Source organism: Danio rerio, chromosome 7, assembly GCF_052040795.2.
Source record: "Danio rerio strain M-AB ecotype USA chromosome 7, GRCz13ab, whole genome shotgun sequence".
Taxonomy (NCBI): Eukaryota; Metazoa; Chordata; class Actinopteri; order Cypriniformes; family Danionidae; genus Danio; species Danio rerio.
Window position 1 is genome coordinate 19,061,508 of NC_141027.1, and position 12,579 is coordinate 19,074,086.

Genomic DNA, 12,579 nt, shown 5'->3' on the forward strand with positions numbered 1-12,579 from the left:
TAAACATTTACTATTTTAGGTCCGTTAGGATTACCTAGCTGATTTGCATTTGCTAAATGCCAGATTAATTAGAGAATTTTTATATTTATTTATTTATTTTAATGAATTTTTAGACCGTCAAAAGTTTACATACATTTCCTTGGTATTTTTTAGCTTTGCTTTTAAACTGTTTAACTTTGGTCAAATGTTTTGGGTGTACTTCCACAACCTTCTCACAATAGTTTAAAGGAATTTCGACCCATTCCTCCTGACAGAATGGGTGTAACTGAGTCAGATTTGTAGGCTATCTTGCTCGCACAAGCTTTTTCAACTCTGCCCACAAATTTTCTGATTGAGCTCAGGGCTTTGTGATGGCCATTCCAAAACATTCACTTTGTTGTCCTTAAAGCACATTTGAACTAATATGGCAGTATGCTTAGTGTCATGGTCTGTTTGGAAGACCTATTTGTGGCCAAGTTTTAGTTTCCTGGCTGAAGTCTTGAGATGTTGCTTCAGTATTTCTACATAATGTTCTTTCTTCATGATGCCATCTATGCTGTGAAGTGCACGTGTCCCTCCTGCAGCAAAACAGCCCACAACAAAATGCTGCCGCCCCCATTCTTCACAGTTGGGAAGGTGTTCCTAAGCTTGTAAGCTTTCCCCATGACCACAGGACATGTCTCCAAAAAAAACATTTTTTCCCAGTGTAATTTAGCATGTTGTAATCTGACACCATCATCTGAGCTTTTTCAGAGGCATAATAATCTTTTTGTATGTAAACTTGACTTTCAAGAAAAGTTATTACAATTTCTCAAAAATTTCTCTCTCTCTCTCTCTCTCTCTCTCATTATTCTGCTATTAAGCATAACAGAAACAAATTTGACAATCCTAACTTACCTAAAAGAGAAAAATGTTAGTCACATTAACATCTGACTTTTTAAAAAATGGTTATGTGCCTTTTTATACAATGTATTTAAACTTAAAGTTTTTTAAACTATTTGTTTGAAGAAGTTGCAGAGAAACAACATTTTCCTACCAATGTTGTAGAAGCTTCTAAAGAGCAAAAACAGACAGATAGGGGAGTAACCTAATAAATCCAGATGGTATGGCATCAAAATCCAATAGCAAATTCTTTAGGGGGGATGGGAATATTGAATCGATTAAGAAATTCTTTATAGTTTAATAAATGGCCATTTGCAATAAATACTTGAATCAACATGTTTCAGGTTTTGTTATTTTAAAGGATTTAAGATTATTTTAGATGTGCATGCTCATTTTTCATTCTTCATCTCCCTCTACTGGCTAATTAACAGAATACAGCTAGTCTTTTAATAAAAGTAGAAACGCATGCATTTGGATTTTGTAAAATTTATTGTGTAGTCACATTATATATTCACTTACATAAAGAAAACCTGCATATATAACTATAGGATATATTTACCGGTGATCGTGCAGTCTGCAGTACAATAATGGCTTTATACCTACATATTATTATCTTGAAAAACTGCTGCTTTTTGACTCATCAGGGTATAATAAGGATATAATATACTAATTTTATAATAGTAATTAATATTATTATAAGGGGCATCACAGTGGCAAGGTCGCTTGTTCGAGCGCTGGCTGAGTCAGTTGGCATTTTTGTGTGGAGTTTGCATGTTCTCCCCATGTTGGTGTGGGTTTCCTCCGGGTGCTCCGGTTTCCCCACCTTTGTCCAAAGACATGCGCTGTAGGTCAATCGAATAAGCTAAATTCATGACTCTTGACTCTTGACATGCTCTTCTTGACTCTTGAATTTAATAAAAATATAATATACTAATTATTATTCTTCTTCTTGTTATAAGAGAACTGTGTGTATTAATCACCCTCTTTCAACTAAATTTTTACACTAAATGAACTGAGAAACTACATATATTTTGTATTTGAGCATGAAGATTTATCAAATAAGTTTAAAGATAAAAAAAAAAAAAAAAACAGTGTTTCAACTTTCTGATTGTGTTTATAGAGAGTATCATGAATAGAGCAAACAAATCTTGCTTGCTGCATATGCATTAGCATTTACATGTTTTGGGAGGTCAAACTGATTTGTGTATTTAATTTGTCCTTCAGTTAGCTTAAAGGTTAACAACATTTGTTTGAATCATCTGATTTGCATAGACATTTTTCTAGTCATACTTTCTTTTACAGAGTCATTTTACTGTATGCATTTAATCTTGCAATGTGTAGGTTTCTAAATTGTCACATAATGTTAAATTCAGTGAATAAATGCTGGTTTACATTCTCTTTTTATGAATTGTTTTTGATACTCAGGAGTCAAACTCCAGGAGGGCCGCAGCTCTGCACAGTTTTATTCCAACGCCAATTAAACACCTGATTAAACTAAATAAGTCCTTCAGGCTTGTTTGAAGCCGACATGTTTGACCAGGGTTGGAACTAAACTGTGCAAACCTGCGGCACTCTAGGAATTGAGTTTACACCCCTGGTTTAAAGGTATAGTTTTCCCAAAATTCAATATTTGCTGTTCATTTATTCAGGCCATCAGAGACTATTTTATCTGACTGGTAATGCAAGTCAACATATACAGGCAAACTAAATTAATACTCATGGCAAAGTATTTTGAGCATGAGGCTCTAAAGAACAAAATGAAAGACCGAAATAGGGCATGGTGTATTTAATGCAGTAATTTTGGTCCTGCAGTTGATATTATATGCCAAATATTGAAAAAAAAAAGTTATGAAAGGAGAAAAGTGAGTCAAATATATATATATATTTTTTAATTTGTTTAATGCTTCATTAATAGTGATGAATCACAAATAAAGCATATCTTTTATATAAGACCACAATACATGCCATCTTCTTCATTTTGCTAGTAAAACTTAGATGTTTAATGTTTTATACTGTACTTATTTAAAGTGTTTTAATCATTTTAACCATAATATTTTTTCTGCCGGTGCGACATACAGTGCTCAACATAATTGAGTACGCCCCATTTTGAAAATGACTATTTTTATCCATTTCTCAGTGAATAGAGGCAATGCATTTTGCTGCATTTGAACAAAACAGATTTATTAAACAGATATATTTAATAAAATTATATTTTAGTAAAAGAACATCTTTAGAAATGGAAATATAATACAATTAAATTCAAGCAAAATATTGCAAAAAAAAAAAACTACAAGCAACAAAATTGTATGTATTTTTTGTTTTCTCTTGATTTATGCTATTTTTATAAACTTTATTTTGTATTTTTCTTTAACATAAATTTAGGTGTGCTAATTTTTTAACCATTATTGTAACATTTTTTTGTTAGATTAGCTTCAGATATGGCTTCAGTACTAACTAAACTAATGCACAGTTGAAGTCAAAATTATTAGCCCCCCTGATTTATTAGCACTCGTTTATTTTTATAATTAAAATCAATAAAAACAAAGTTGAAAAAAAATAGCTTAAATACAAATATAAATTGTAATAGTTAATTCATAATTAAATTATTAATTATTGGACTGTACAGTATCCCTACTTCCCCCTATGTGTCTAAACAAAACATGGGGGTCAGTATGACCCATTGTGTCCTTCAGTTTGTTTAAAAAAGGTAAACAATATTCATTTGCATCTTCTGATTTGCAACACAGGTCATTCTTAAAAAGGACACATTTTTTCCATCTCACTGCACTGACACTCACTTTTGACGTGTCTTACAAATATGCACAGAATGTTTAAAAGTTTTCTATGTGCAAGATGGATACACAGACATACATACTGTAACGTCTGTACATTTCTATGCATTTCTTAAGGATTTTTCTTAAGTGGCAAAAATAAAGCAACACACACAAGTCAAGAGGTGGAGTCTCACAAATAGAGACCTCTGATTGGTCAAGACTGCACTGAAAAAGTCTTCAAAAGTTCGGACGTGTCATCTTCCCTTTGGTTATTGCTGCTGATGATAAACACTGGAAGCGTTGACAATATGGCAGTGAAGGTTGTGGTGATTGCATTTCTGTTCTTGAGTCTCTTTGGACTGAACACTGGTCTCAACTACTCAAATAACTATTATGTGAGTAACCAAATGAGTTGGAGTTATGCACAATTTTACTGCAGAACATACTACAGTGACCTGTCCACGGTGAGCCATGAAGACCTGAAACCACTGTCTGACAAAGTCTCTGATACGTATTACTGGACTGGACTTTTCAGAGATTCTCAAAGCCCATCAGTGTGGAAATGGAGCGGAGGTGAGCAGGCAACTGATATCAAATGGGAGGGTGGAGAACCAAATAATAATTATCATTATTGTGCTATGGTCAAAACATCCTCTGCTGAAATGGAAGATGCTGATTGCTCTTGGAATCTACCATTTTATTGCATGGTGGTCCTCGAGCTGATCCTGGTCCAGCAGGAAAGCACATGGGAGGAGGCATTGGGATACTGTAGACAAAAGCAATATGAACTTGCTACTCTGAGCTCAGATTCAATGATGGATTGGGCGAAGCAAGAGAGTGAGTCAGCCTTGACAGATGACGTATGGATCGGCCTGCACTTTCTAGCTGGGAGCTGGTTTTGGGTGAATGGAGAAGCTTTTGGATATAAGGCCTGGTCTCCAGGAGGAGATCTTCAGTGTCCTGCTTTGAATCAGAGATGTGGAGTTTATAACCAAATGAAAAAGAAATGGAAACCTGCAGACTGTGAGCAGAGACTCAACTTTCTGTGTCTTGGGAGAGTAAAGAAGTAAACAACAACAACAACAAAAGATCAATCAATTCAAAGCCTATATCAATAATAAATACAGTAAATCAGATAATTTATTTTTCAAAAAGTCAGCTTAGCAGTTCTAAGTTACATTGGGTTTACTTAATTTTTAATGTCAACATGTTTGTTGTAATGCTTTTTAAGTAACTAAGTGCTTTTACAATATATAAGGTCTAGCTGAGTGAACTTGTTATCAGAGTTTGTACATTTTAGCTCAATTGTTTGTAGTAACATTTAATTTCAAAATGTAGTTTTTGGTAAATTATTTAGACTTGTTCTTTCTGTCTGAAAACACATTTATTTATTTGTCTTTTTACTTGTTTTGCTTTATTAAGCTATGAAATAAAACTATTAAGGAAGTTGTAATTGATTTTTTTTATACCACATCACATGCAAAATCAGTGCATTTATTGCCCTCTCTCGTCATCCATTTGAGTATGTCACTTCAAAGAGGTAATAAATTACTCATAGCATAATTAAAATTGTATTTAATTTTTTTTTCTTATTACTTTTCTGAAGAGTAACTTAATTACTCAATAAGTAATTTACTTTTCCTGATTTAATACTTAAAATAGTTGGTAGTTGGAATTTTCGTCATATATCGGTAAATAAATTAGAAAGGTTTGATATTAGCCTTGGAATGGATAAGCAGTTATTTAAAAAATAGGCAACAGTTTGTGGAAATTGGCAATTATAAATCATCATATGTAAATGTAAATTGTGGCATACCACAAGGATCCGTTTTTGGCCAATGTTGTTTTTTTTTTTTAATCACTGCTTTTTCATTGTATGTGATTACAAAATAAATTATTACTCCAGTTATTATTGCTTTTATTACTCTTACCACTAATAATAATAATAGTAAGAATAACAATAATATATATATATATATATATATATATATATATATATATATATATATATATATATATATATATATATATATATATACCATAATATTGGAGTGATTTCTGAAGCATTATGTGACTCTGAAGACTGGAGTAATGAAGCTGAAAAAATGTCTTTTAAATTCACTGGAATAAATGATCAAATTAAATGATAATCTACTATTCAACAGTTATTTTATAATGCAATAACATTTCACAATTTTACAATTTGTACTGTATTTTTGACTAAATAAATGCAGCCTTGGTGAGCAGGACAAGCTTATTTTAAAACATTTAAAAATCCTACTGACCCCAAACTTTTGACCGGTAATGTGTATATATGCAGTTGAATTCAGAATTATTAGCCCCCTTCAATTTTTTTTTCTTTTTTAAATATATTCCAAATGGTGTTTAACAGAGCAAGGAAATTTTTACAGTATGCCTGATAATATTTTTTCTTCTGGAAAAAGTCTTATTTCCTTTATTTTGGCTAGAATAAAAGCAGTTTTTAATATTTAAAAACCACATTTTAGGGACAAAATTATTAGCTCCTTTAAGCTATATTTTTCTAGATAACCTGCAGAACAAACCATTGTTAAACAATAACTTGTCTAATTACCCTAACCTGCCTAGTTACCTTAATTCACCTAGTTAAGCCTTTAAATGTCACTTTAAGCTGTATAGAAGTGTCTTGAAAAATATCAAGTAAAATATTATTTAGTGTCATCATGGTAAAGAGAAAATAAATCCATTATTAGAAATGAGTTATTAAAACTATTATGTTTAGAAATGTGTTTAAAAAATTTCCTCTCCGTTAAACAGAAATTGGAGAAAAATAAACAAGCGGTCTAATAATTCAAGGGGGCTTATAATTCTGACTTTAATTGTAGATTTCTTATTTCATTTTTTCTTTCATGTCCAAGTGTTAAACAAATCTAGCATTCTTTTACTGAACAAAGTTGGGTTAATAGAAACAATATATTCATTCGTTCATTCATTAATTCATTTTCTTTTCGGCTTTGACCCTTTATTAATCTGGGGTAGCCACAGCGGAATGAACCGCCAACTTTTCCAGGACATGTTTTACGCAGCGGATGCCCTTCCAGTTCCAACCCATCTCTGGGAAAATGAACAATATATGAATACCAAATATATAGTAATTTCTGAAGTGGTAGAGTGGTGGTCTTAGGCTAGTGTCAGAAGAGAGAAACTCCTTTTTGAAGCTTCACCTGAACTTTTTCATTTGCTATTTTAAAGCAATAAAAACACCAGTCCTGAGTGATGCTGCAGGTCAGAACTAAACTGTACAACTTCTAAATAAAATAAACATGCACACATACTCACACATATAGTTGAAATTATTAAATTAAATTATTAAATTAAGAATCATTAAACTCCCTTTGTATTTGTTTTTCTTTTTTAAATATTTCCCAAATTATGTAGAACAGAGCAAGGAAATTTTCACAGAGAGTATGATAGTATTTTTCTTCTGGAGAAAGTCTTATTTGTTTTATTTTGACTAGAGTAAAAGCAGTTTTAATTAAAAAAAAATTTAAGTCAAAAATTTTAGCCCCTTTAAACTATGTTTTTTCGATAGTCAACAAAACAAAACATCATTATACAATGACTTGCTTGATTACCCTAACCTGCCTAGTTAACCCAATTAACCAAGTTAAGCCTTTAAATGTTCATTTACCTGACAGCCGTGTTTTTTGGGACTTAAAAAACGCATGACTCTGAAAAAAAGGTTACAAAGTGCAAATATAAAACAACTGCCCAAAAATATCCATATCGATTTCATCAAATAAATGTGAATCATTGAGTACAAAAGAAAACAACCTTAATTTATGCCAGAAATAAAAATAAAATAAATTAAATTATATAAAAGAAAGAAATCCAAGAAAACAATTCTGAGAAACATGATGTGGCTTTCAAAATAGAAATGATGGAAACCTAAATGATGTTATGAAGCAGAAGCAATAATACTTAATGTTAAAGATAAATACATTGATAAATAAGTGATGTTTAGGCAGAACTGTGTAATTTAATTGCAGAAAATTTACTTGTCATTTGCATGCTTAAACAAGAATTATGCAACTGCTTTGAAAGTGCACACACAGTGTTTTGTTTCTGCTGGACAACATGCAGTAACCAAATCCTGTTTTTACACGTGAAAGCCTTTTACATGTGTTTCTGAGGGAAATCTGAATTTGTCTAATTGTGTTGCCCTGCAGTTTAAAGGTTAAACGATATTTCTTTGCATCTTCTGATTTGCCTCTCAGATGATGTTTAAAACACCAGTGTTTCAGTGACACCTTTATTTGCAGAGTCACTTCAAATATTTTCTTTGGTTGCCTAATTAATGACAGTTGACGAGTTAAAAAGAACTGATCTAAATCGTTTTGTCACCTTGTTTAGTTATTAATTCTCCTCAATTTAAGGAAACATCATGTAACATGAGACAGGCTTTATAATGTTACTTATTATCACAAAAAAACTCTATTTATTTTAGTGTAATAAAATATCCAATTACGACATTATACCAATGTGAGAATAAACAGTCCTCATGAATCACTTGATATATTAAAAAAAAACATAGTCAAGCCTGAAATGGCAAATAATAAGGTTACTTTTATTACTTGGAGGTATGGCCTTTCTCCCTTTGTGATTTGTTTATGCATTTTTTTTTATCCAAACACTGTCCACTTATATATTTAAGAGCTGTGGAAAACAAATACCATCACAGGCTGGTGAAAAACCATTCTAACATTCTCTAGGAGATCAGAATACAGAGACTACAGCCACAATGCTTCTTTTCTTGAGTATCTTTGGTCTTGACTCTAGAAAACACATTTTTGTGAAAGAAAGATGAACTGGATGGATGCACAGAAGGAAACAACATGATCCGTCCACCACTGAAGACATTCAACCCTTATGTGAAAACACAGATATAATATAGGATTACCTTTAGACTAGGCATCAGGATGGATGTGGCTGTCTGATGGTCCAGCGTCATCACTTAATGGAGTGAATATAATGGAGAAGTATCTGTTCGCAAAAAAAATTCATATAAATATCCACTCTTAAAGTGTTTATTTCATTTGCAGCTACAGTTTAGCATTTTGATGGACTTAGATCTGGTCATATGGAGCAGGATGTAAAAAGCTCTGAACTATTGCACTCAGCACAGCACTGGACTGGCCAGCACAAACTCAATTACAGCTATGAATCAATGCTGTGGAGCTCTGGATAGAGAAAGGAGGGTGCGGAGCCCCATAGACTTTCGGAAGCGACTATTTATTTGACTGTTTTATGAGAGACAAGTGAATAAATAGTGTTTGTTTGTGTGTGTCAGAGGGTCTGGAGTTAAACTGTGGAACGTTAAAAATGTGTAGAGCTGTGTAAAAGCAGCTTTCTGAAATGTGAAAAAAATTCTTTCTGTGTGTTTGTTATTAGAAGATAAAATAAATATTAATCAGTTCACAAATAGCATTAAAACTTCCTTTCGGTTTAATTCCTAAATTAGTATTTACATTGTTTTTGAGTAAAAAAAACAAACATCTCAAGACACGCCCCCAAAAAAATGGTGTTTTAGCCCAGTAAAAAGAATCCCACTCAGGTCCTGTGAATGTTTGGGTTTTGCTTCAGAAGTTCAGAAACTGCATTTTTGATGTCACACATTTTCAGTTGGGTTGAGGTCATGGGATTGAGCAGGCCACTCCATTACTCCATTAAGCTTTTTTGTTGTTGCCTAAAACCAAGTTGTTGCTGTTGTAAAAAAAAGAATGAGCGAAAAAGAGAGAAGAGAGAACCCAGTCCAGGAGACTCGAAACAAGCAGAATTCCTTTATTGAGATGTGTTGGTTAATCTGCAGTCATACAGCGTCTTTAAGATGTCCGTGTCTGCAAGAGCCTACTAGAGGTCCGCAGTCTGCATGTTCTTTCACGAGTCTCTCACAAGTCTCACACAAGTCTGAATTAGTCTGAATTAAGACAAAGATTTCATGGCTATATTGTGTTCTTAGGAGGAGGGGATATAGCTAAACAAAGCATGCAAATTAAGGGTTGTGGTCGGCAGGGTAAACTGCTTCTCAGGTCTAATCTCATCATGTTCTGGAGACAGAAACCGCCTGACCATTTGATCGAAAAGAGAAAACAATAGACACCCCATGCTGTGAAACTGACAATTTGCATTACTTTGGCTTAGCCTGTGATCAGACAGACAAAAGGTTAATGTCCCTCCTAGCTGGGATGTTAATGAAATTATATAATTAAAAACCAGAGAATATAACTTTTCAGTTATACGTAGATTATTGTTCATTTGGAATTAGTTGATAGAAATTTATATTTCCACAGTTCCCCCTTTGAGAGTTATTTAAAACTCTCACAAAAAAATATAAATTTGTAAGCTTTCCTAAAACCATTCAATAATCTACGTATAACTGAAAAGTTATATTCTTTGGTTTTTAATTATATAATTTCATTAACATCCCAGCTAGGAGGGACATTAACCTTTTGTCTGTCTGATCACAGGCTAAGCCAAAGTAATGCAAATTGTCAGTTTCACAGCATGGGGTGTCTATTGTTTTCTCTTTTCGATCAAATGGTCAGGCGGTTTCTGTCTCCAGAACATGATGAGATTAGACCTGAGAAGCAGTTTACCCTGCCGACCACAACCCTTAATTTGCATACTTTGTTTAGCTATATCCCCTCCTCCTAAGAACACAATATAGCCATGAAATCCTTGTCTTAATTCAGACTAATTCAGACTTGTGTGAGACTTGTGAGAGACTCGTGAAAGAACATGCAGACTGCGGACCTCTAGTAGGCTCTTGCAGACACGGACATCTTAAAGACGCTGTATGACTGCAGATTAACCAACACGTCTCAATAAAGGAATTCTGCTTGTTTCGAGTCTCCTGGACTGGGTTCTCTCTTCTCTCTTTTTCGCTCATTCTTTTTTTTACAACAACTTGGTGCCGTGACCCGGATAGAAACTGAAATCATCAAATTCTCAACAATTTGCTACAAAAGACTGAAATCTACCTGAAATTCAACTTGAACCTTCAAGATCAAGGAAACTTCTTCAGACGGAATCTTCAGCTCAATGGCAATTTGAAGTCACTCAGCGGACGTCACAAATTCTCAACTATTTGCTGACTACAACCCTGATGAACATTGAAGCTACCTGAATACAAAGATCAGATCACTCCAGACTGAATCTTTTCAGCTCAACCTCGATTTGGTGAGTTTCACTCTATCAAAAGAACCATACAGACCAGTCTATACACATGGTTATTCTCTGCTCCATCAGAGAAAAGTTAACAAACAGCTGCAGGGTTTGTTTAACAAAAAGTTATTCTCTATTTCAATAGAGAAGTAACAGTTTATCCTCTGTTCAGACAGAGAAGTAAAGCCTTACGTGCTATTTTCTTTTAAAAAGTTATCCTCTCTTCAGAGAAGTAAAGCCTTACGTGCTATTTTCTTTTCTTTTATTTGTTTAACCTCTGTTCAACCAGAGAAGTTTGAGTTTAGCTATACAAGCTAATTTATGTTATCTCTTGTTCAGGCAGGAAGTTTTAGCAACATGTGCTAATATTGTTACCCTCTGTTTCACCAGAGAAGAAATTACTACACTTTCATCTGAAAAGTTTTAGTATTTTTACTTTGTGCTAATAAGCTCACAAAATGTTCAGACAGAATACAAGACTGATCACTACAACTGAAAAAGGTAGTTTAAAAACTCCTTTATTGTCAGATCAGGATTTCAAATCGCTGCTAAGACAGCACATGGACTCAATAACAGAGTCAGTCAGACTAAATTTGACAAAGAAATTTAGCATTGACCCAGATGATGTTTGGACATTAGATGAATGCAAGAAAGTGCTTGATGCATGCATTCGCAAAAACAATGTAAAAGGCATTATCTGCTGCTACAGAGAATTCAATTTATCTCGAGCTAAACAACAAGCTCAAGCTAAATCAGAATTAGAAAAACAGATCCAAGAGCTTCATGCTAAGATAACCTCATTAACAAAACAACTGAACCTAAAGAAATCAAAAACTGACATTGAGGAGGCTAGTCAGCCTGATAATAAACATCCTGACGTACAAATTGTCTCTGAAACAGACATTTCCATCCAGTCAGCAAATGATTTGCTCATAGGTTCAGTGGAGGTTTGTGGTGCCAGAAGATCTAAGAGAACTGAGAGTTCACACAACAACACTTCTGTTGTTCAAATTCAAACAGTTTCAAGAACACTAGGACCTAGAGAAATAGACAGATTGTCTCAAAGCTTACCATCAGCACGCACAAATTTTTCAGAGTTTAGCAGAGCACTAATCAGCAAAATGCGTCTTTATGACATGACATTAACAGAAGTCACCCAGCTAATGTCTCAAATTCTCACTGAATCTGAATTCAACAGTTTTGAGCATACTGTGACCTCTAAATTACAACATGCCAGTAAGGATGATTTGAGAGAGGGTGTTTTGAAAGCTCTAAAGAACATTATTGGCCCAAAGATCGACTGGTCAAAAGTGACTTGTTGTGTGCAAAGGAAAGATGAATCTGTGAATGAATTCACTGAGAGATTTTGTCAATCCGCCATAACTTACAGTGGATTAGCTGATAATTCGGACAGTGTGCTAAATGATAAGGGACCCCTAGTCCGCATCTGGTCAGATGGCCTTGCAACTGAATACAGACAAGCTTTGCCATTTCTTAACATCACCTGGTCTTCCACCACTCTCAGAAATAATATGAACAGTTTAGCTTTGTGGGAAAGAGACTCTTACATCAAAGACAGAGTCAGATTTGAAGCAGCTGCCACTAAGGTCAACACAGAAAAGACATCAAATCACAAATGTCTTAGGAAAAATATCTGTTGTCATTACTGTGGAAAAAAAGGACATTGGATGAGAGAGTGTAGAAAGAATAAAAAGAACTTTAAAGAGATGAACAGGGTAAA

The 12,579-nt window shown here is 33.7% G+C and overlaps 1 protein-coding gene across 1 annotated transcript; it reads left to right on the forward strand.

The window, feature by feature from the left end:
* Positions 1–3,703: 3,703 nt before the first annotated feature.
* Positions 3,704–5,081, forward strand: LOC141375338 (putative C-type lectin domain family 20 member A). Its single transcript, XM_087260777.2, has one exon. It carries the CDS (start codon positions 3,917–3,919, stop codon positions 4,703–4,705), a length of 789 nt encoding a protein of 262 aa, XP_087116903.1. The 5' UTR covers positions 3,704–3,916; the 3' UTR covers positions 4,706–5,081.
* Positions 5,082–12,579: the final 7,498 nt, after the last annotated feature.